This window comes from Amblyraja radiata, chromosome 7 (genome assembly GCF_010909765.2).
Source record: "Amblyraja radiata isolate CabotCenter1 chromosome 7, sAmbRad1.1.pri, whole genome shotgun sequence".
NCBI lineage: Eukaryota > Metazoa > Chordata > Chondrichthyes > Rajiformes > Rajidae > Amblyraja > Amblyraja radiata.
The window spans coordinates 28,849,527-28,874,961 of NC_045962.1; the positions used below are offsets into that span (position 1 = coordinate 28,849,527).

Consider the following 25,435-nt stretch of genomic DNA (forward strand, 5'->3'; position numbering starts at 1 on the left):
CGGCGTTCATGGCCCGCGACGTAATTGCGTCAGGCCGTTCGGAGCAAAGACAGCAAGCGCGGGGTAGGAGAAGCTATAAGTAGCGGTGGTGGCGGCGCTGCCGGCTCGGCGTGTGGCGGCTGCGGTGGGCGGGTCGGTAGGTAATGGCGTCGGGGGTGTCCGCTCGCCGTGGCTCCTGTCTTCATGTGCGTGGAATGGAATAAAACGGCGGCAGTATTGTTACTCGGGCCAGTGGTCGGCCGGGATTCCTCCCGTCCTTCCTCCGGGGTGGGGGTGGTGGTGGTCAGTGGGCTGGTCAGGGTGGGGGTCCGGGGTCTCTGGGCTTCCACATGGACGCCTGGCTGATGTTGAGATGCCGAGCTTCAGGTGTCTCGGCGGCTCAATGGTCTTGATGGCTGCACAGCCCCCGGGCGACCTCGTGGTTGTGCGGCCACGGCCGAGAAGAGCGCGATCTGTGAAGCTAGTTTCTCTTCACAGACAGTTTCCAGTGAAACTTGGCGATTAGTTTCCTTTGATCATGTATTGGGAACTAGGCGCACGTGTTCATTTAACCAGGAGTAAATGCGCACTGTAACTAGCATCAGTGTTATGCACAGTTGCTGTGTAATCCAACAGGCCCGGACGCCTGTATTTTATTTATACAAGTAAAAAGCAGAATGTAATTTCCAAGCAACATAATATTTCTAACGAGTTTAAAGACATAGAAGAGTTTGTTTTGGTTTGCAATACGAAAAATAAGATCCATAGCAAATGATACATGCTTTCCATAAAACGAGATGGAGAAAAACCTTTGTCATCTTAAAAGTCTAAGCCCCATTAAAAAAGAGAGGAAGATACTCGAAGGCAAACGACATATGTGAAGAAGGACGAAATTGCTGCTTCAGGATGATCGATGATGGATTGACTTCAGATTACTGGCATCCACAGTATTTGGCCACTGAGATCTATTTAGATACATTCACCACTGGATTCAACGTGAAGTATCAATTTAAGTCAATTAGATGATTCATTTATAGTTGATTCCAATCACTTATAATTCCAATCACTGCACTTTCCTTTCCAATATACAGTTTCCCATGTTTCCTATTGCAACTTTTCTCCAGCATTGTCAGTTTCTTGCACTGATGGGAGCTATACTGCACATGCTGTCCTCTGCTAATGATTTTGATGACGGTTGTCTTCCTGTCAGTGATACTTGGATGAAGGAGAATTTTATGGAAATGTATAATCATTATAATAATAATAAAATTTAAGATCTAATTAAAAATTTAGGAAGAGAGTAAACCCTGACAGAAATCATGCTTAATAACATTGGTTTATACTTTGGCTCTGGGCTCTACTTGTCATATAACTGCCACTGGGGTTATCAAGATTAGTAACTGGCCAGTTTCTCTTATAGTTAAAGTTAACAATAATTGTAGGGTCTAGAATTTGACTGAAAATTACAATTATCATTGGGGAAGCAATTATTTTCTGAATATATGTCCTGAGGTAATTGCCAGTATTTGGAGCTGGTAGTGCTTGATAGCTAGATGGTTGTAGGGAAGATGCTGAAACTGGACATTATTTTCAGGCTCCGATGCCTTTTTCCTGATGGCAGGAGTGAAATGAGAGCGTGGTTAGTGTGTGGGTCTCTGCTGCTGGTTACCTTTGAGAGGAAGCGACTCTTGCTGATCCCTTTAAAGGTGGGGAGGTCAGGACCCGTGATGGACTGGGAAGTATTTACCCCTTTTTGCAATCGCCCTTTTCTTCCCAAAGTGTGAAAGAGGACTTTATTTAGCTGGGAATGGCTTCACTTTTGTTTGAACTTTTCTCTTCCATTATCTTTTTTTCTTGTATAGATTTGCCAAAATGGCAGAAAATGGAATGGCACAAGAAATGACTCCCCTCGAGAAGAAAATATGCGAACAGATTGAAGTATGTAATACTAAAATGCATTTAAATGATGATAGAGATGTGATCACTGAAGTTTTCCAATCAACATTTCATTGATTTTTGTTTAATCTCGAAGATGTTCTGTCTTAAAACACTCAACATCTCTTACTGACCTTTAAACCCTGCTTGTGATAACAAGGAACTGCAGATGCTGGTTTAAACCTAAGAAAAGAACAAAACCCACAACAGCTGCCTCCTCCCACCTTCCCTTCTTTCTTCTACCTCTTGACCCCCCCCACCCCCAGAAACCTTGCTGACTGTCACTGGTTTTCACCCCAACCCCTCCGCTCAACTTGTACCGTGTACAATGGAGCCACAAGTGCAACTTTTCTATCCCAGAGCTTAACAATTTGTAACTCCGTATCCTCTTGGGCCCACACCTGTGTCCTCATCTCTGGCCTTTGTCCAACAATCTGTCCATCACTAATCCCCTTGACCATTCCTGACTTGAAAAGTTATCTATCTATGTTCTCCAGGATGCCACCTAACCAGTACTGATTACTTCCTTATTCATTTTGTTCATTTCTGGTGGCATGTATGGTGTTGCTCAAGGTCATGTTCTATATTATCATCTATATTCTGTTACCTTACAAAATTCCTTTAAAGACTGAGTTGGGAGACCTGTACTTAACTTCTCATTCATATCCTTCATGGCAAATTAGTACACTGATACTAATGGCTGCCAGTCCTTTATCAACTTTGGACTCTTGTCCTCTTCTCCTTCTGTCCATTAAAGTACCATCTATGTCGTGCAGTAATTTCCTGACATCAATCTGACCTTCATACATTCCGACCCAATACGTCACCTGTTCACTCCCTCCACAGACCCTGACCTGCTGAGTTTCTCCAGCTCTTTGTCTTTGCTCAAGATGCTAGCATCTATAGTTCCTTGTGTTTCATTCATGCGTAATTGTTCTCTTCTACATTTTTGTTCGTGTACCTAAATAGTAATCAAGACAATAATTATTATTTTGTAACTTTTTTTAATAAATATTTTTCTTTAACTATCAATAATACAACTTGGGAGATAGGTCCGTAGGTCAGAGAACATAACTATTCATCTAGTCCCAGCCTGCTTGACTATCCAGTTCACATGCAGATCGGACTAATCCATCAAAAATAACCATGTGGCAAATCTATATCAGAAGTCTGAAACTCTTTCTAGGTTCTTCTCAGTTGTGGAAGAAGTGTATAATTCTTTCAAATGCATGTTTCAGAATCACGACTAGTAGCAAGCCACTTGATAATTTTGGAGAAATATAACTGATTCTGCCACATGCTCGGTTCAGGGACATTTCAATTAAAACAAAAAAAAGATTTTACTTGTTACAGCAAATTCACTTTGGCTAGAAAATTGCACAGGATTCTGCTTGCTGCAAATTTGTTATGCTATGCTGTGGTTCGAATGCAGATTTGTTTTCAGATTACAATTTATTACCCTGACTCTTTGTCATTGATCATTTTAAATACTGCATTAGTCATTTGCACTGCAAAGTTTAAACTCGGGCAATTTCGTGTAGTGTTGGATTCAGAGTTCAATTTTCTAATTGTATCCTTTAATTAATTTTTTGTAGTAAATGCTTGTTCTGATAATAGGTCAAGTTTACATTTCTTGGGGTTAAAGATTAAAAGCTTTAATACATCAGGCTTTCGGGTTGTCTCGTCTTTTCAGGTAGCAGATGGGGTAGGCACATTTTCTAGAAAACGTATTTTGACAGTCTCTGTACTTTGTGTTTGTACAGTATTACTTTGGTGATCACAATTTGCCAAGAGATAAGTTTCTCAAAGAACAGATCAAGTTGGATGATGGCTGGGTAACCCTGGAAACCATGATTAAATTTAACAGGTAAGGAAAATTGCAATTGCTTAAAGTTAACCCCCAATTGGTGGCATAAATTGTCTCTGAATCTTGAAAATGTCTTGCAGGTTAAGTCGTCTAACAACAGACTTCACCATAATAGTAGAAGGCCTCAATAAATCCAAAAGTGGACTTTTAGAAATAAGTGAAGACAAATCCAAAATTCGGCGTTCTCCAAGCAAGCCTCTACCTGAGTTTGAGGAGTATAAAACCTCTATTAAAGTCAGATCTGTCTATGTTGTAAGTATTCCCGGACTTTCTAACTGTAAATATTTAAATGTTTTTTAATTTTAATCTTAAATTATAGTTTATATGAAGGTACATTTTCATAAAAGCAGCTTTTTGGAAAGAAAAGAGGAGATTCCGAAATTAAAAAATATGTAGTCCATTAAGATACAATTTGAAAATACATTTTTAAGTCTGTTTATAATGTTTGTGTGTTGTGTCAGTGTCTCCATTCAAATGTGGTTGGGGGTGGGGGGGGTTACGCCTATTCTCATTTTCAGTTGCTCTTGCTCAAAAGCAATGTCATAAGTGATAGGAGCAGAATTTGGCCATTCGGCCCATGAAGTCTGTTCTGCCATTCAATCATGGCTGATCTATCTCTCCCTCTTAACCCCATTCTCCTGCCTTATTCCCCATAACCCCTGACACCCGTACTAAACAAGAATCTATTTCTGCTGTAAAAATATCCATTGACATGGCCTCCACAGCCTTCTATGACAAATAATTCCACAGATTCACCACCCTCTGACTAAAGAAATTCCTCCTTATATCCTTCCTAAAAGGTTAAGAAGGCTCACCAGCGTCTCTTCTTCCTGAGGAGACTAAAGAAGGTCCATCTGTCTCCTCAGATTCTGGTGAACTACCGCTGGTAACCAACGCATCACCGGCTCCTCACTCCCCTCCATTGAATCTGTCCAAAGCAAGCGTTGTCTGCGAAGAGTGCTCAGCATCGCCAAGGACTGCTCTCACCCCAACCACAGACTGTTTACCCTCCTACCATCCGGGAGGCGCTACAGGTCTCTCCGTTGCCGGACCAGCAGGTCCAGGAACAGCTTCTTCCCTGCGGCTGTTTACACTACTCAACACTGTACCTCGATTTTGCTAGCCCTTGCTGTCTCCTCCCCTTCCTTAACCCTCTAGCTGTCTCCTCCCATCCGCCCGCCCCCGGGCTCCTCCTCCTCCTCCCCTTTTCCTTCCTTCTCCCCCCCCACCCCCCATCAGTCTGAAGAAGGGTTTCGGCCCGAAACGTCGCCTATTTCCTTCGCTCCATAGATGCTGCTGCACCCGCTGAGTTTCCCCAGCAATTTTGTGTACCTTCGATATTCCAGCATCTGCAGTTCCTTTTTGAACACTGTACCTCGGTGATTCCCCATCACCCCCCCCCCTCCCCCAGGACACTCCTCCCACCAGGAAAACAATACTATGACTGTATGCACGTAAATAGATTTATTTATTTATTTCTCATATTTATGATACTTCTAGGGAGATGCTAACTGCATTTCGTTGTCTCTGTGCTGTACACTGCACAATGACAATAAAGTTGAATCTGAATCTGATGTTGTTTAATTCTGAGGCTATGACCTCCAGTCTTAGACTCTCCCACTAGTGGAAACATCCTCTCCACATCCACTCCTATCCAAACCTTTCAGTATTTGGTAAGTTTCAATGAGGACCCCCCTCATCTGTCTAAACTCCAGTGCGTACAGGCCCAGTGTTGTCAAATGCTCATCATATGTCAATCCACTCATTCCCGTTCCTGGCATCATTCATGTAAACCACCTCTCGTCCCTATCCAGAGCCTGCACATCCTTCCTCGGATATTGTGCCCAAAATTGCGCACAATACTCCAAATGCTACCTAACGAGCGCCTTGTAGAGCCATTGCATTACATCCCTGTTATCTATGTGGCTGGAGCCAAGGCTGATCTTTTCTAATAAATTGCAGATTTGAAATGTCAGTGAATGTCAACAAAGGGTGTATAAAATTATGCAGACCAGATAAGCTGAAAAGAAGGGGGCGCTGTCCTGTGTGCCCAGCCAGCAGCTGTCTGTCTCTTCATTTTTTATTTTTAGTTAGTTAAGTGTTTTGTTTGGAGGTCTAGACTTTTTTATGTGTGGGGGGGGGGAGGGGGAAACTACCTTTCAGGGTCCCTACCTCGTCGGAGAGGCAGCTTTTCTCCGGGCTGCAGCTTCGACCCGTCCTCGCGGCCTACCAGCGGGACTGGAGCGGCATTTCCTGTCGGGGACCGCCCAGAACCTCGGCTTCGGCGGCGGCACAGCGCTGGAGCGCTATCGCGGAGTGGGCGATGCCTTGCCCGGGTCGCCGCGCTGGAGCTCCGGTGAGCTGAAGACCGCCGGGATAAACATCGCGGAGCTGCGGGACTGTGGAGCGACCAGCTGCGGTCGGCGGTGCCGAACTTTACACCGGGAGCCTGGGAATTCTAGATGAGATCGCCAGTTGTGGAGCTCCAACCAGCGCGGCCTTGTTGGCTTCGGAAGCCGTGGCCTCCAGTGCGGAAGCGGCCGTTCCAGTGTTCCCAGGCCGCTGGGAGGGCTCTCCCGACGCCGGAGCAACATCACCCGGCGTGAACGGCCTGGAACATCGGGCCTCCGTAGAGGCAACTGTGGAGGCCTCAATGGGCCTGACTATGGGTGAACTGGGGTTGGGGACTGGACTTTGTGCCTTCCCTCATGGTGGGAGCCATTGTGGGGGGATGTTCTTTGTTTAAGACTCTTATTGGTGTTATGTCTGTATTTTTTTTTGTGTGCTGCAAAATGGCAAAAAGCATTTCACTTCACTACACCTGGGTGTATGTGAATGTGACTAATAAAATACCTTTGACCTTTGAGCTGGTCAATTACAATTACAATTACAATTTTGTAATTAACGGCTGTGGAGGCCAAGACATCGGATATTTTTAAAGTGGAGATTGACAGGTTCTTAATTAGCTACGACACAGGGCTCTGTTTTATCTCTGTTGCCAGCCGGGCAACCGAGGCAGCTTTTTAGGTTGCCAAATGACAGTTTAGGCAATCATTTAAGACGGCTTGCATGACGCGTGCGATTATGTGCTCGGACGAAGTGCGTAGTTACCAGTCGGAATTATACTCAATGAAGCATTCACATATTATTTCTGCTTCAAATAAAGTCACAAACTAATTCTGCTCCTATGTCTTATGATATTTACCAAAATGTTAATTTACTCAAAAAAATCTTTCAAAAAACAGAAAGGCTTTCCCACAAGTGCCACACTGGATGAGATTAAGGATTGGTTTGATGAAAATGGACCTGTGGAAAATATACAAATGAGAAGAACACTGCAGAGACAGTTTAAGGCATGTATTTTTCTTTCTCCTCTTCCCTTCAACACACCCAAAAATGTTCAAGCCAAAAAAGACCTCAAGTGACTTGGTTGTTCCCACTGTTTATCAACAGGGATCAGTATTCGTCGTCTTCAACAGTCTAGATTCGGCCACGAAATTTGTAGAAACTCCAGGGTTGAAGTATAAAGAAACTGAAATGATTATCCTTTTCAAGTAAGTTAATTTTGATGAAGCAACTGTAGTATGTTCTGAACAAGGTTACTGATTGTATATTTGGTCACCTCAAGACCGGGGGGGATGGACCTGAAAGTGAACTCCATTGATCAACCCGAGTTGAAAGCAGAGATAGTGTGAAAATCTGAAAGTGGGAATGGTCTCTCATGCAGAAAATACTCTGCTCTCTGGTTTGAAGAGGGGGGGGGGGGGGGGGGGGGGGGTTAGAGCCGGGACGTGCATTTTGTGAAATTTGATTTCCAGAGAAGTCAAGGGCCAAATAGCACTGCGATCAGAAGGCTTCTGTTACTGTTTCCAAATATCCCTGATGATCAGATGCCTAGACACAGTTGAAACAGATACTACTTTGGCATTGGGCTTGGTTGAGTGCTTATCCTGGTGTTTTATCACAAGTGCTTTGTGTTTTAACAGTAATAAGTAAAGTTGGTAAATTAAGTATAAACATATTTAAATTTAGTTTTAAACCTTTAACGCCATTTCAGTGAAGATTGGAGACGTGTCAATCGTCCAATTGATTGGGCTGAGCTCGATCTGTAAACTAAGGGGATAGATAGAATGTATCTATCCAGTTCATCAGCTCTAAGTCACAGAATGCCCCAGGACTTGGTTTGTAAACCCAAAAGAGGAAGAACAATTCTTGATGTACCCACATTTGACCCACACGGTGTTCTGTACTTTACTACCATATGCAAGCAGGGAGTTGAGAGAGTTCAGATACACTAACAGCGGCCAGCTGTGCCCCTATTTCAGCATATTACATGGAAGTGGAATTGGTCTCTAAAAGCTCAAATTCTTTCAAAGAATAATTGTTTATAGACTAATTGACTTTTTGATTGTCATTTCGTTTGGTTTTAGCCCAACACATCTACTTGTGTTTTCTGACAAATATGTAATTCCAGTGTTCTCTGAACTGAAGTTAACGGTTCAGATCAAACGCTGCACATAAGGTCTTTCCCCCATAGGACTTGGCAACAAAATATATTTGAATTAAGGTCTTGGGAGAAAGTTAGCAATTTTTTAAATCCTTTTTTTTATAGATGTCATTGTATATGGCATTGTAATGCTTCGGCTAAGAGTACCCCATTAATGAGTGATTAAAATCTCCAGCTACATAAATTTGGTGAGAAGGGCTTTTCAAATAAACACATAAGATTGATAAGCTGAGTGATCAGAATTGTTTAGCGCTTCAATGTATTTAAGAATGTTTTTTCCTCTTCTTGCAGAGAGGCTTATTTTCAAAAAAAAGCTGAAGAAAAGAAACAGCATAAAGCAAAAAATAAGAAAAAGTGAGTAAATTGTACATCGTATATTGTTGATATTTTGCACTTGAATAAGTTGTAATTGTTTCATTTTTAATTCATGTGAGGTGGTCAGGCTGGACAGATAACATTGAACTTGGTTTTGAGAAATGGTTTTAGAAACTGTTAATTGATTTTTGGGGATTAAATCTTTCAAATAGCATTTGTCAACAGTAGTCTTGACCAGATAACGTGTGCTTTTAGCTATGGACTGGGAACAAAAGTTAGCTATCCTTGCACATAGTATGAACAGTATCATGCAATTCATTTAAGTAATATTACTTCAGATTTTTGTTACTTTAAGGAAAATCGACTGGATGCTATCTTTGTCTCCCTACATTAAAGTTTGGCTGACCAGGATCACTAAAATTACCAAAATATCAGAATTATCCATGTTTTGTAGATTGCCTTGTTTGAAACAGTCTGTTTTGTCTTCATTAGTGATAAAGAGCAGCAGAAAAATACTCAAGATATACTGGGCATGGTAAGTTTTTTTTGTATGTAGATGACTTGTATAATACAGATGTATTCAACAGTTTTTCACTGACACATTTAGGAAGGTTGTTTGGGAAACAATTTGCGCTATTGTAATTTTTTTTCTTCCAATTACTTAAAACATGCAAGTCCTTGAAGTAATCTTGAACTGTATGATAAAGTTACACCTGAAATTTTAAATGAAGTTATCTTTCCAGTTGGGGTGAGTGTACTATGAATAGCAAAACTGCAGACTTGGCTGAATTCAGTCAGACAGGCGCATTCACTGCATTTGATATGGCAGAATTCAGAAGTTGGGGAAAGCTTGGAAATCTTGCTTGGGTCCCACCTGTGCTTTGCATTAAGTTTGACTGACCAGGCATTTGTTATTTTAATCTTGCATTTGAATAATTTGGCGTGATATCTATATGCGGTGCCTCAACACCATCTTGATGTGGCCAGGAGACTGCAGATGCTGGAAACAAACTGCTTGAGGAAATCAATGGGTCAGGTGCCATCTGTGGAGAGAAATGGACAGATGGTGTTTCTGGTCTCAAGAAGGACCCAGACCTGAAATGTCATCTGTTCACTTCTCTCCACAGATCCTGCCTGACTTGTTGAGTTGCCCCTGCAGTTTTCTTGCACCATATTAATGTGTTTTGTATTGTACCTTTTAATGTACTGCCTTGAAGCACTGCATCAAATTCATTATCAATTAAAAGATTCAAAATTACGTATGGCGCAGTACAAAGTTTTGAGGAACATATTGAAAGTGGGAATTTTAGTGCTCGAGCAACTACATGCTTACCACTTCTGGTGGGGGTTAAAAAAAACAAAGATGTGCAAGCTGTCAGAATAAAATGCAAACATCTGGAGTTGGGGCTAGGGGGAGTCGTGAGTTGAGGATCAATGTTGATTTTTCAGTGACAAGTTGCATTTTAAAATAAACTGAAAATGTGTTTTTTTTAAAGAAATCCTTCGAAGAAAGAACAGAATGCTTGCTGAAATTTGCTGGTGATTTGACTGATCAGACATGCAGGGAAGATATGCATGAAATTTTCTCCACTCGTGACATCCAATGGATAGATTTTATACGGGGTGCTAAAGAGGTAAATTTTCATCTTAAGAATTTCAAAATTGCGTGTTTTGTTTATAACACATTCTGTAAAGATCCAATATGATTTATAGGGAAATATCCTTTTCAAAACCAACGCAAAAGAAATACTTGAAAAAGCAAAAGAAGGCCATGCTGGAAAATTGCTTTTGAGAGGCAAAGAAGTGACCTGGGAAATGGTCGAGGGTGAAGAGGCAAAAACTATTTTAAAGAAGATAATTGAAGACCAACAGGAATCTATGAACAAACAAAGGTCCAAAGGTAATGCTTGTTTGTAACTGGATTGTCATCTCCAGTATTTATTTCTTTATTTAAAAAAAAAACACACATCTTATCCACTCATAGCTCGAAGAGGTCGAGGTAAAGGAAGAGGAGGCAAGGGAGGCGGTGGACCGCAAAGAGTGCAGTTCCAAGGGAAGAAGACAACATTTGAGGATGAAGACAGCGATGGAATACAGGAAGAAACCAGTAAGTTGGTAGACTTGCATTGTAGATATGGGGAAAACCAACAATTGGAAATAGTCATGTGGTAATCCACTTGTCTAAACTTTGAAAGTAGTTAGTTACAGGTAGAAATTCCATTATATCAATGCCAGAGTAAGGACTGCATTGCAAGCTAACAAAATAATATCTCAGATAATCATTGGGTTTCAATATATCCACATCTCACTAGTTGAATCGGGACTCAAAATTAGCGGTTGCCCGGGTGCCAATGGCCACCTAAAATGCCGCCTGGCAACCTAAATGCCGTGTCATTTTTGCCCCGCTTGGCACGGCAGATACTGGTTTATACCAAAGATATATCCAAAAAACCTAAAAAGCTGCCTAGGTTGCCCGTCTGGCAACAGGGGAAAAAAGGTTAAGTGAGAGCCCTGTGAATTGTTTACTGCCAACTAAAGAGCCTGTGACAGGTTGGGCAAGAATGTTGTCTTTTAGTCATCTGTTAAATATTACAGCTTTCCTTCAGTCCAAATCTTTACAAACCAGGGAAAACAAATGTCTGTTTCCGTCAGTATTTTTGATTGAGTATTACCTCGCATAATAAAAAATGTAGTTTATTTTACATGGAAAGTTTCACTTGGTACATATACCATCTATCATTGCTGTGAATATAATATGTTCCTGTACTTAAGTGAGGGGAAACCCCAGTTTTTATTAGAACAACATTGATTAAATCTAGAGATGGTTGGGTGGTTGATTATTAGATTTGGACATATATTTTATAAGCTCAGGATTTTAAAATCAAGGTGTCAGCTTAGTTTTGTATGATTGCTTTGTACTGAAAATCTGTTTTAAACTAACCAAACTGTTTGATGTAATGTAGCTGCTACAAGTCCGAAGAAGCGAGCTCTTGAAGAAATTGGATCGGGGGAGGAACCTGCAGCAAAACAATCAAAAACTGAAAATGAATTTGGTGATCAATGAAATTGCTTGTGGCCTATAAACCGAACAAGTTGACAATGTGCGGCTTCCAAGGAGTTTTCACTGTGTAATTCTGACAGCCTCAACATTGGTTCTGCTGAATGTCTTGGAGGATGGAATTTATTTAGCTGAGAACCGGATGAAGTCCACTTCAATGTCAATCTGCAATTAAAAAGTGTGAAATGCTGTAAATTGAAAGATGCCTTAAGTGCATGCTTTAAAGAGTGGATGTTTTTATAATAACATTGTTAAAACGTTATTTTGGTGTAGTGCCGTATATTAGTTTCCTCATATGGATTATTTAATCTTGGGAACTAAGTATTGTGTACTTAAAGTGCAAAAGTTTGACATTTTTATTTATAAAAATACTGTAGCGCTAGTATGCAAATTTAAGCCTCAACACATGCAGTAGATTTGTTACCAATTTTATGTTCATCTACCGAGACCATTGGTTTAGATGTGAATGAAGATTTGCAATCTAAATGTGCATTAAAATCACCACCTTTAGAAAATGATAGGAATTGCAAATAGGATTGTATACTATTGTTGGTAACATTAGGTTAAGAGACCAAGTTGAATGAAACCAGTTTTCCCAGACCAAACTATTGACAGTTGATGTGATTTTTGCTAATTTGTGGGTTGCATGGTACTGGGGGAAAATATGAAATAAAATGAGAATTACAAAGTGGGCTGTATATAATAGAAATTGTATCAACTTTTCTACTTGCTTCGAGTTCCTTAACATGTACTCTACAGAATAAAGGAACAACAAAGCCATTTTGTTTATCGATTTAGAATTCTTGTTTCATACATTTGTAGTGTTATTCAGCATGGAAATGGGTCCTCTGGCCCAACTCTTCCAATGGAAGTTCCAGAGACCTGATCTTGGCTGTTGTTTGTGGAAATTGCATGTTCTCCCTGTGACCTTGTGAATTCGTTCGGGTGCTCTAGTTTACTACCACATCCCAAAGACGTGTGGGTTTGTAGGTTAATTGGCCTCTGCAAATTGCCCACAGTATGTAGAGGGTGAATGGGAAAGTGTGAGATCTGGTGTGAAGGGCATGTTTCTATAATCATCTAAAGTATTTAAGAAGGAACTGCAGATGCTGGAAAATCAAAGGTACACAAAAATGCTGGAGAAACTCAGCGGGTGCAGCAGCATCTATGGAGCGAAGGAAATAGGCAACGTTTCGGGCCGAAACCAGACTGATGGTGGGGAGAAGAAAGGAAAAAGGAGGAGGGAGAGGTAGGAAGGGGAGGAGACAGCAAGGGCTAACAGAATTGTGAGAATTCAATGTTCATGACACCAGGATGCAGACTCCCCAAGCGGAATATGAGGTGCTGTTCCTCCAATTTCCAGTGTTGTTCACTCTGGCCGTGGAGGAGGCCCAGGACAGAGAGGTCGGATATGGAATGGGAGGGGGAGTTGAAGTGCTGAGCCACCGGGAGGTCAGGTTGGTTAATGCGGACCGAGCGGAGGTGTTCGGCGAAACGATCGCCAAGCCTACGCTTGGTCTCACCGATACAGATCAGCTGACATCTAGAGCAGCGGATGCAATAGATGAGGTTGGAGGAGGTGCAGGTGAACCTCTGTCGCACCTGGAAAGACTGCTTGGGTCCTTGAACGGAGTCGAGGGGGGAGGTAAAGCGACAAGCGTAGCATATCTTGCGGTTGCAGTCATCTAAAGTAATTCCATTAGCCTGCATTTGGCTTGTTTCCTCTAAATCTTTCCTATTCAAATGTCTTGAATGTTGTAATTGTACCTTATCCGGAAGCTTGTTTCATATTGCCACCCCCCTCTGTGGAAATACTTGCCTCTTAGATCTTTCCCCTCTCATCTGAAAACCTTTTTTCCTTTAGATTTATACTTACTCACCCTGGATAAAAGACTGTGCCCCTCAAGATTTTATAAATCTAGTCTTCCCTCAACCTCCTTTTCTCCAGAGAAAACCCTGCCCATCCAGTCTCCTTGTATCTCAAGTCTGTCAGTGCAGTCACCATCTTTGTGATTTTTTTTTAAACACCTCTAATTTAAGCACAATCAGAGCTGTATAGACGCAATGAATACGGTCTAACCAACATTTTGTACAACTAGCATGATGTCCAACTCTTGTTGCTCAGTGCTCTGTTTGGCGAGTGTGCCGTACATCCAGTATACCTGTCACCACTTTCAAGGAACTATGTACTTGTAATACAAGGTCTGTTCAATTATGTTCCCCAGGGTCCTGCCATTCACTATGTCCTGGTGTAGTTTCAATAAACTTAGGCCAGTGCAAAGTGACACATTTTGTTAAATTCCATCTGCCAATTCTACACACTTAAGCAGTTCGTCAATATCCTATTGTAACTAGATGTATTTTACTGCTGACTACACTGATTATTGGGCAAACATGCTAATGCCATATACATTGTCATCCAAATCAATAGTTTGAGTGAATTTTTCATGTGGTAATTAATATAGATCAAAATATGATCTGACTTACTGATTTCCTCTTGTGAAACTTGTATGTTGCTGGTAGGTCATACCGAAGCTCTGTTAAAAGAAATTTCAGATACTAATTTTCTTACAGGGTATTATGGAAACATTGTGAAAAGGCTCTTAGCGAGGTCACATCTGGAATATTGTACATCATTGCGGCACGGTGGCACAGCGGTAGAGTTGCTACCTTACAGTGAATGCAGCGCCGGAGACCCGGGTTCGATCCTGACTATCTGTACGGTGCTGTCTGTACGGAGTTTGTACATTCTCCCCGTGACCTGGTTTCTTTGGTTTCCTCCCACACTCCAAACACGTACAGGTATGTTAGTTAATTGGCTTGGTAAATGTAAAAAATTGTTCCTTGTGGGTATAGGATAGTGTTAATATGTGGGGATCGCTGGTTGGCGCGGACCCAGTGGGCCGAAAGGGCTGTTTCCGCGCTGTATCTCTAAACTAAATTTTGGTCTTGCATAAGAGATACTTGCCATGGAGGGCAGTTTGAAGGAAGTTCAAGAGACCAATTTGTGATATGCAGGAGAAATTCAGCCAACTGGGCAGAGTATTAGAGAGTTTAGAAGCATGAAATATTAAAATGCAAATATCTGACACCTTTACAAATGGGTGCAGGATGGATAATTCTGACTAAGGGTCTAGAATTGGGTGTCAACAGGATAAGGCACAAGACAAGATGGTGGACAATTCTCTGGTCAGAAATCTGAATATATTGAAGATAGAAGGAAATGCCAATGCTGGAATCTTGGGGGAAAAAAAGTGATGGAGGTACCTGGCGGACAGCATCTGTGGAGAAAAAAAGGTCACAAAGTACAGGAGTAACTCAGTGGGTCAGGCAGCATCTCTGGAGAAACATGGTGAGGTGACGTTTTGGGTCAGGAGTCTGAAGAAGGGCACTCGCCCAAAATGCACCAACCTTTTTTCTCTCATAGTCGATACACTGGCTTTAAATTTGTATTGGAAGTATGTATGAACCTTGCATATAGTGAAATTTACTTTACTGGATAAATTGACTTACCAGCAATTACTTCCATCGTTACTTTCCATTCATCAGCCTTCTTGTTAATATGCTGCAATGGAAGTTAAGATTTAGATAATACACCAGCAAAAAAGTGCTCTTTAAAGAAGAACACCATCATAGCTTTTTCTCAATTAACAACTATCATATTCTGAAATAGTTTCCTATATATTGTAGTCTTACTCTAGTGAACTCAAAGGATATTAAGTGATGATATTTAACATTTGAGGTTGGTCCAAGCCAATTGTTTCTTGGACATTTTAGTTGAGTTGTAGCTTGTTTTGTTTTGGTGACTTTATGCATTTTCTAGTAGTTCCAGATAGCAGTGTAAATTATTTTTATTTTATTATTATTGTGAAAGGAGAATTGCCCACTTTAAGGCTTCAACTAACACTTGTAAAACAATTTTGCCACAAGCTTCTATTTACTTTATGGGTAAATACATCTAACCTGGCAATCAAACTAATTTTCAAAGTTCCACATTCATCTATGCTACTTTTTATCTCAACTCAGAAGACTAAGGTAAGAACAGTGAGTGAAATAGAAGTAAATATGAAAATATTCCTGATATAGTAGCGATTTATAGTCTTATAGGAAATGGGAACAGAATATCTTGGCTGTGTTGTACGTGTGATTTTTTTTTCAGCTGAAGACAACCCATAAGTTTGTATAGATTCTGCCTTGGAAGACTTTGTATATGTAACACAAGATAAATAATGTACTGAACTCTAATTGAGCACATTTTGAGCTTGCTTTTCTTTTGTGTAAAGGATATGGAGGTTAAAGTTTCAGTTTTTTCACAGCAAATAGCAGGACCCTGGGGACCATTACTGAACAGAAAGTACAATACATGGCACCCTAGTTTTTTGTTTAAATGCGGTAAGGATGTTGCTGCAAAGTGGTAAGCTGTTGTATTTGCTTTTAAAAGTGATGGCGACCAATTTCTTGAACCACTACAAACCACCAATTGAAGATGCCTGTAGATGCTCAGGGTGGCACAACAATAGAGCCGCTGCCTCACAGCACCAGAGGGTTCGATCACGACAACGGGTGCCGTCTGTGTGGAGTTTATACATTCTCCCTGTGACTGTGGATTCTCTCTAGGTGCTCCCACATCCCAAAGATTTGTAGATTAATTGGCTTATGTAAATTGCCCCTTGAGTAGGATGCGAAAGTGGAATAACATAAAACTAGTGTATGGGTGATCGATAGTCGGTGTGGACTCGGTGGCTGAAGGGCCTACTTTTCACGCTGTCTCTAAACTAGACTAAAGTGGAAATCACTGGGGAAAAAGACCCAGTGACAAAGAATTAAGGCACAATTTACAAGACAGAACATAAACATGATTGTGGACAAAAATGCTGGAGAATCTCAGCGGGTGAGGCAGCATCTATGGAGCGAAGGAATAGGTGACGTTTCGTGTCGAGACCCTTCTTCAAACTGGCATAAATCCATAGATGCTGCCTCACCCACTGAGTTTCTCCAGCATTTTTCTGTACCTTCGATTTTTCAAGATTGTGCAGTTCTTTCTTAAACATAAACATGATTGTGTTCTTCACAAAAATACATGATGAAATAATTCTTTAGAAGATGTGATTTTTTTCAATTTCTGGAGTACAAAATTTGGGTGAAGATGGTCACTAATCCAAATTATTGTCTATATCAATAATCAATATGAAACCCATTCTTGGCTGCAGGAGAGCACCATAAATTTACTTACTTCTCTAGTTGCTGTTTTATGAAGGGAATACACAGCTGTTCTGGCCATATCTAGAGCAGATTTAAGAAATATCATGTCCATACCTATGAAGAAAACAGATTTGAAAAAGTAAACTATGCAATGAGTTTGGCGCTTTTGGTTACATTTCAAATGTTATCAGAATGTTGCTAGTCTGACTGCCTTTTGTATTGGTGAAGGGCTTAATTTGTCTTTTATTTGCTTCCTCAAGTAGGTTAACTGGCGAAGTAACCAGATTATACGGCATGGATTTTAGAGAGTTATAGTTAGCTGATAGCCAGATGGCAGTAGTAGTTGGACGCCCAATGGCTTCCTTGCTCTAAGATTCCAATTCTTGATTACTTTTGAATTAAACAGCAATGTGTCAACCTGCTAAGTGTTTGAACAATAGTGGTCAAAACAGTGGGGAAAACACCTGATACCAGTCAATATGGAACTTTGGCTTAATAATCACAATAATATAAGTATGTTTTGCAACATACGAGGAATTTCATTTGCCAAGTCAGTCATACAAATAAAAAGCAACATAACACACAAAACACATTTTAACATAAACATCCACCACAGAGACTCCTCCACATTCCTCACTGTGATGGAAGGCTCTCCTACGGTCGGGGGCCTTGAGCCCTCCATTGACGGGACGATCTTGACTCCTGTAGTCGGCGGCGTTTTGGACCCTCCGCGTCGGAACGATCCAGCTCCTGCATCAAAACCCCCCTCTATCCGATGTCAGCTCCCCGGTGCCAGCAATCGAACCGCGCGTCGGGGCTGGTCAAGCCTCTGCGTTCGTCGGAGCTCCCGACTAGCCTCTCCCGACTGCGAGCTCTTGATGCTAAGTCCACAGGCTGCGGTGGAGCGATCCCAGGGATCGGCTCCGATATTATGTTCGCGCCCTGCGGCGGGGCCCAAGGTCAGTCCAAGGAGGCCTCCAGCTCCAATGGTGGGCAGCAAAACGACCGGAGACCGACCCCACATAAAACAAACCGGAGAACATTTACACAAACTTATAAAACGCACTAAAAATTTTTTTAAAAGACGAAAAACAGACTGCTGGCGGGGCTGCCAATCGTACCGCGCCCCTGGTGGTAACTATCTTGTAAGAGCATTTGCCATAGTAGTCTTTCAGTGTAGTGATGCCATTCATGAGGGGTTACTGAATTTGCATAAGTTTAACTCAAATGAACCCCAATATTCCCATTCAGTGAATGCCAGTATTCAACGAAACTCTGTGGAGTGCTGTTTCTGGCCATTGTATACATTTCAAACAGTATCAGTTAAAAATGTGACAATTTCAGATTTTTGGAATCCATGTGCGGTCAGGTGATGTTTTGGGTCGGGATCCTTCTTCAGACTGAATGTGGTGGTGGGTGGTAGATAAATCTGAAAGACAGGCAAAGCAAAGCCTACGAATGTTATGTGGATAGAGGGGGTTTTGATTGGCAGATGGGTGGACAAAGGCTAACTGAGAGATAAAAGTGACGTAAAATGCTCAAGTAACTCAGCCGGACAGGCAGCATCTCTGGAGAAAAGGAATGGGTGACGTTTCGGGTCGAGACCCTTCTTCAATTACAGGAGTGGAAGGCAATCTCATCTCCATTACACAGCTACATCTCTTCACCAGATAAAAGCTGTCCAGGGTCTGACCTCCCCAGAGGAGCATAGGTGAAGCTCAACAGACTTTGTATTGGAGTTGGGAGTTTCAATGCCAGCATCTGCCAGAGCCCAGCCTATGAATGCAGAGCAGAACAACAGACAGCCAACCATGTCATCTCTGGGTGCCTGCTCTACCACCCACCAAGTGGAGCTCAGGGCCTGGCAGACATTGACGCAGAGACAACAATATGGCTGCTCAACACCCAGCTTGAGATCTAACTGTACCTTTGGTTTATGTTTCATTCGCAAGAAGAAGATGAGATACATAGTAAAATGCCAGACAATTTACCTTTATTGTGCTTAGTCCCAAAGGGTGGATTCATTATTACAGTGTCAAATTTTTTAGATAAGTTGTCAGTTTGTTTAGAACAAACATCATACTGAACCATATCGACATTGGCCAACTCAAATTCCTCTGCATTTCTGTTAAATATACCAAGAGCATCTTCATCAATATCAACTCCTAGACATAATCTGAAAAAGAAAAAAACAAATTAGAGAGGAATGTTTATTCATTTCAGTTTTTTTACTGTGACTTGGCTTTTTGCCCTGTGCTTCCATTATCATGTTCCTTAATTGGGTTTGTCTTAAATTTTAAGCATACCACCTAATTAATTGACATCTGATTCACCATCCTAAATATTCAATACCTCCAGCAAAACACAATCTGCTGGAGGAACTTGGGGCAGGCAACAACGGTGGATGCCCTCCTTTGGACTGAAACTAGTCTCTTGTGTCTCCATTTTACTGCTCCCTTCCAGCATCTACAGTCTCCAGTGTCTCCATTCAATCCCTCCACCCTGTAAGACAATGGCTGCTCTGAGTATAGTCCACACTGTGCAAACCTATGACTTCTATCAATAAGAGGGATCAAGCACATGGACAGTTCAGTTCTTGATTTGTGAGATTTTCCTTTCTTCTTTACTTCATTTTAGCTACCTCACATGAACAAGTACCACTTTTTAAATGGATAAGCCAAACAGTTCACCCTATGTTTGCTTTTCCCAGTGGTGTGTTTGTCAATGTTGAATGTCTTTGAATCTTTTTCTGTTCACCATGCAATCATTTGTCATTACTCAGTCTATTATGTAGGTGCTTGGTGTGGACATCAAACATTTTTCTAACATGTCCTGCCCATCTGATCTGCGATTCTTTCAACAATATGTAGATGCTGTGTGGGTGTCTGGGACAGAATCAGTGACTGTCATCCTGTCTAGCCACTTGAAACCTGCAAACAAGTACATCCCTTTGAGTGTTAGAGGAAACCGGACCATCTGGAGAAAATCCATGCGGTCACTGGGAGAACGTACGAAGTATGTACAGTCAACACTCCAAGGGCAGGATCGAACCCGGGTCTCTGGTGTTGTAAGGGAGCAATACCACTGTGCCGCCCACAAAGCTGTGGACAGTTTGCAGCTCCTGCAGCTAGGAGTTGACTCAAAGCGCAACCATGGAAACTTTAAAATGTGGGCTACTTAACCCCGTCTCATTGAGGAGGTTTGCTCATTTGGCAGCATCCTCAACTTTTGGGCAGGATTAACGGCATTCTGTTTTGTCAGAAATGGCATTTTATGTGGTAGATTGAATTGAAATTCTTTCTATATGATCTCCATCTTATGGGTCTAGAAAATTGGGAAATTTGGTTGTTCTAAAATGTTTCAGCACATCTACACAGCACTTTAAAGAAATTGCTGAATATGAAGCTCTTGGGTATGTGTGAACATTGGATAATACTATAAAATTAAAGTTATAACTTTAGCCTAGAAAATAACAGCTAAATTACAGAACGCATGCATCAATGCCTACAAAATCATCGCCAAGCTAGTAATTTAACTGGAAAAGGTTGAATTGTGCAGAAAATATCAGCAATCTTAGAAAACTGATATCACTTTTAAACACATCAATGAAAATAGCTGCAAATTGAAAATAATCCTGACGCAACATTACATTAGATTTTTAAGCAAAATCTATAAAGTTGTGTATATGTCTACAACTTCTTACTATGTTCAAATATGAAGGTAAATGCTTCACTGATGTCTTTTGCAATCTACTTACCCTGCATTCAGCATGGCTGCTCCAATACTTAGAACTCCACATCCGCACCCAAGATCAGCAACCAGTTTATTCTCAATGTCATCGAATGTTGTGTGTATTGTATAAAGCATACATGCTAAAAAAGAAAGGAAGATTATTTTTCACGTCTAAAAACACTTGAGATTTATGAAGTCCCTGGACATTTTGATTACACTGTATTTGTGAGACAAATACTGAACTTTTTGACATAACTACTCAGGATATGGTGAAATTAAGAAGACAAGATGAATTTAAAGGAGTAATATCCTGACAGATTGAGAATTCATTATTGGACTGAAACCAAAAAGTGGGACAAACAGAACCTCCTGATGCTGGCCGTCTGTGACAAATTTTTGGGGCCTAGCTATTCAGTCATCAACGATTTGGTCGAGAGGACCATACAACATAGCAAAGGAACAGGCCCTTTGGCGTACAATGTCTGCGTTGAACATGATGCCGAGATATACTATATCTGCACATGCTCCATATTCCTCCATTCCATGCACATCCATGTGCCTGTCTAAACAATTCAACACTACCAAATGTCACATTTCCAACTTTGGTGATAATATGAAATGATTTTTAAAAAGTCAAGAGGATAGGGACAAGCCAAGAGAGTGGGCAAGAACATAACATATGGAATATAATGTGGAAAAATGTGAGGCCTACTCAATTCTTCTACTTATGTTCTTGTGAATTAATCAGTGTGACCTTGATTGCATGATTCAGTTCCATCGTTGAGATATGAGAAGAGCTACCATTGCTCTTGACTTAGTTACCTGTTTACCTTTTGGTTATTTTTGTTGGGTGGGCGAAGTAAGCCAAGATCTCTTATTTTGAACTATAATTATATATAAAGTTGCTGAACATTTAATTAGATTGTGTAATTTCACCCAAATGTTCAGCCACTGTCATTTCATTCAGTACTACATCTGGGACCAGGTCAGAAAATCTACATCATTGCAGTAATAGCTAAAACCTATGCTAGCTTGTATAATAAAACTATTTTACTCCGGCACGTTCGGGACTTTGTTGCTGAAGTGGTAGATATTGTATGTTGCAACAAGGGTAAAACTCAACACAGCCTGAAGGAATACGTAATACAATGGAAGATGATTGTTGGAAGGCAATCACTGTGCAAGAGCCAGGGGCACAGGCAAGAGGTTTTGTGACTATGAGTGAAACTGCAGTATAGTCTGTTTCTCTGGTACCCAAGGTCAAGGATATCTGGGAGCAGGCACAGGACATTCTGAAAGGGGAGGGTAAGCAGCCAGAGGTTGTGGCCAATATTGGTATCAACGGGACAGGTAGGTAGATGGATGTGGTGCCGCAAAGAGGATTTATGGAGTTAGGTAGTAAAAGGAGGACAACCAGGGTTGTAATCTCAGGATTACTCTGTGCCACAAGCTAGCAAGGAACAGGAGGACAGTACAAATAGACACAGTACTAAGAAGCTGGTGCAGGGGAAGAGAGCTTCAGGTATATGAATCGTATATGGTGAGCGTAGGCTTGGCGATCGCTTCGCCGAACTCCTCCGCTCAGTTACGCAATAACCAACCTGATCTCCCGGTGGCTCTGCACTTCAACTCAACCTCCCATTCCGAATCCGACCTTTCTGTTCTGGGCCTCCTCCATGGCCAGAGTGAGGACCACCGTAAATTGGAGGAGCAGCACCTCATATTTCGCTTGGGCAGTCTGCACCCTAGCAGTATGAACATTGACTTCTCTAATTTCAGGTAGTCCTTACTTCCTCCTCCCCTTCTCAGCTCTCCCTCAGCCCACTGGCTCCACCTCTTCCTTTCTTCTTCCCGCCCCCCATCCTCACATCAGTCTGAAGGGTTTCGACCCGAAACGTTGTCTATTTCCTTCGCTCCATAGATGCTGCCTCACCCGCTGAGTTTCTCCAGCATTTTTGTCTACCATATGAATCATTGTGCTGTCTTCCAAGGAAGGTAGGACCTAAACAAGAGGGAGGGGTTGCTTCTGAACTGGATGGGCACCAATATCCTTGTGATTTGTTAGTGCTACTCTGGAGGGGTTTAAACTTGTCTGGCAGAGTGGAGGGGGGGAGGGGAGAGAAAGAGAACAGAATGCAATGGTGTAGTAAATGGGCAGTACCCAAAGCAAATTGGATAGCAGAACGCCAAAAGGTCATGCAGAAGAACAGTCGGTGCGGTGAGGAAGGTCTGACAGACTGGACTGCATTTACCTTAATGCAAGAAGCCTGACCTACAACAGACTTATTATTGCACTATATTTGTTTGTTTATGTGTGCATGTGTATATATACACGCTGAACTTGTTTCTCTCCCGTTATGTACCATGTTTACATATTCTGTTGTGCTGCAGCAAGCAAGAACTTCATTGTCCTATCTGGTACATCATAAGTTCATAGTTATAGGAGCAGAATTAAGCCATTTGGTCCATCAAGTCTACTCCACCAAGTCTACTCCACCATTCAATCATGACTGATCTATCTTTCCCTCTTAACCATATTCTTCCCCCATAACCCGACACCCATCATAAACCTCTATAATGTTATCTCTCCGTCTCCTGTGATAGACACAAAAAGCTGGAGTAACAAGAATCAAGAGTGTTTTATTGTCATATGTCCCGGATGGTACAATGAAATTCTTACTTGCTGCAGCACAACAGAATATGTGAATATGTAAACATAGTACATAATGGGTGAAGAAAAAAAAACTTAGCACGGCAGACAGCATCTCTGGAGAAAAGGAATGGGTGACATTTTGGGTTGAGACCCTTCTTCAAGACACTTCAGGCCTTCCTACATATCTCAGTCTCCTACCTTCCAATGAGAAACACAAACTACCTGTTCACTTTCTCCTTAGAATAAAACACAAATTAACTTTTTATTTTGTTGCATTTTTTAACATCAGCCTCGTTATCGGTTCCTTCCTACTTCCTATGTTCACGTGATGCATTTTGGGACTGTGTCGGACAGAGGGACGGCATTGCTGAGAAGTTAAGTGTGGATCAGATGGGCTTCCCACACAGCGATGGGTGGTGACTTTGCAAAGGAGGCACGTGGGACAAAGATGTTTAGATGGAGTGAAGGCCGAGATGGGAAGCCGAGTCATCGGTGGCGTTACTCGTTTCCGAAACAAAGGGATATTTTATACACATTCGGAAATAAAGATTAAATCGGACTCATGTCAACGCTCGGTGCAGGAGAGGTTGAACTCCACTACATTTAAACGCAGTCAGTGAGCGCGGCGTGATCCGGGAGCCCAGAAACTAGAATTGCTATTACGGCGTTTACCTGCGATATGGGGGCTGGTAGGATATTGCTCTAACAGCAGCTTTGGTCTCTCAAACCCCTCAACTCGCTGCAGCAAACTTTCCAGCTGCTTCAGCTTCATGGTCGCTGCCTGCACCCGAATGAAGCACCGACTGGCCGCTTGCTCCCGGGCTCAGCTGTCAATCGCCCGAGCTGCTGCTGCTGCTGCAAGGAGAGAGTACGGTGAGAGTCAGTGAGTCTTGGGTCACTGTCCTCCATTCAGAATTAAGGACGGGCTTCTCTTTCATTTTATTTCACATTTCCAACATCCACACTATTTTCCCTGATGAGCATGCGCTCAGTTAGGAGTGTCAGGTATTTGCGAAGTGTCAGCCTCAAAACCCGGGAGCATGCTGGCCTAGAAATCTTTAAACAACGTTGAACAAGTCGTCCCAGTGTGAAAGTCCCGAAAAGATTAAGATTTTCAAAGGTGAAGTTTAACAGTTTGTTGGATTTCGCTCTGGTTCCTGAAAATTCAAGTACCCACAGTTACCGTGATAGCATAGATATCCCTCTAAACCCGTTGTGAGGCAAATTAAAATTTCTAATTTACTTAAACTTTAATTAAGCTGTAAGCAACTCATTTCTGTAATACACATCTTCAAAGCGCCAGGACATTATCGCTGATTCGGCAGGCCTTGCCGGCCCGAGGCCCCGCACATGCGCCCACTTCAAATCTTTCCTATCCGTATATCTGGCCAAATGCATTTTAAGTGTTGTTATAGTATCTGCTTCAACTACCTCCTCTGGCAACTCTTTCCTGTGTGGAAAGGGTGCTCGCTCAGATTCTTATCAAATCTTTCCCATCTCACCTAAAAACCTATGTCCAATGGTTCCTGATTCCCCGACAGGGTAAATGACTGGATTTAGTTTACATGGGATCCAGGGTAAGCTGGCAGACAGAATCCTTGGACAGAATGCAGATAGAGCCAAAATGCTAGAGTAACTCAGCAGGACAGGCAGCATCTCTGGTGAGATGGAATAGGTGATGTTTCAGGTCGAGACTTCTTCAGTCTATGGCCTATCTGTCTCTGGCCTCCTGCATTGTTACAAGACGCAACACAAGCTTGAGAAATGTTGCCTCCGATCTGAAACATCACCTGTCCATGTCTTTCAGCCACTGCCTAATCTGCTGAATTACTCCAACACTTTGTGGGTTTTTTCAAAGGGTAACTCACTCTTTCTTCATGTTTGTATCAGAATTGGCGATTTGTGTGCGTTATAATTTTGGCAGCTTTTTCTCTTTCTATAAGTTTAGGGTGCTGGGCACCATCAAGGCCCTTGCTATCAACTACACAAAATGCAGACAATGAAGCATAAAGGGCCTGTCCATCTTAAGCGATTTTTTCGGCGACTGCCGAAAAATAAGCTGTCGCCTCATGGTCACGGCGTGGCGCCTGTATTGTCGTGAGCTGTCTCCTCCTTATTTTTTGTCGCCGCTAGATTTTGAAATGTTCAAAACCTTTCGGCGACAGTGAGCTTGACGTTGCCTGTCTT

General features: G+C 41.8%; 2 protein-coding genes across 5 annotated transcripts in view; one reads left to right on the forward strand and one right to left on the reverse strand.

The window, feature by feature from the left end:
- Positions 1 to 12,441, forward strand: ssb (small RNA binding exonuclease protection factor La). Its single transcript, XM_033023999.1, has 12 exons — positions 1 to 136; positions 1,842 to 1,917; positions 3,678 to 3,781; positions 3,862 to 4,033; positions 7,027 to 7,134; positions 7,235 to 7,335; positions 8,580 to 8,642; positions 9,096 to 9,138; positions 10,100 to 10,237; positions 10,317 to 10,503; positions 10,588 to 10,710; positions 11,567 to 12,441. Exons 2-12 carry the CDS (start codon positions 1,852 to 1,854, stop codon positions 11,665 to 11,667), a joined length of 1,206 nt encoding a protein of 401 aa, XP_032879890.1. The 5' UTR covers positions 1 to 136; positions 1,842 to 1,851; the 3' UTR covers positions 11,668 to 12,441.
- mettl5 (methyltransferase like 5) overlaps positions 10,510 to 25,435 on the reverse strand; it is a 22,051-nt gene continuing 7,125 nt past the window's right edge. For 2 of the 4 annotated variants that reach the window (XM_033023996.1, XM_033023994.1), the window contains 7 exons: positions 23,921 to 24,103; positions 20,621 to 20,735; positions 18,855 to 19,039; positions 16,895 to 16,977; positions 15,175 to 15,226; positions 14,149 to 14,198; positions 10,510 to 11,826 (listed from right to left, as the gene is read on the reverse strand). In XM_033023996.1, the coding sequence (XP_032879887.1) occupies positions 11,785 to 11,826; positions 14,149 to 14,198; positions 15,175 to 15,226; positions 16,895 to 16,977; positions 18,855 to 19,039; positions 20,621 to 20,735; positions 23,921 to 24,020 (627 nt within the window). In that variant the 5' untranslated portion in view covers positions 24,021 to 24,103 and the 3' untranslated portion in view covers positions 10,510 to 11,784. The remainder of the gene's footprint in view (positions 11,827 to 14,148; positions 14,199 to 15,174; positions 15,227 to 16,894; positions 16,978 to 18,854; positions 19,040 to 20,620; positions 20,736 to 23,920; positions 24,104 to 25,435) is intronic. The other 2 variants (XM_033023995.1, XM_033023997.1) reach the window with 2 other exon arrangements.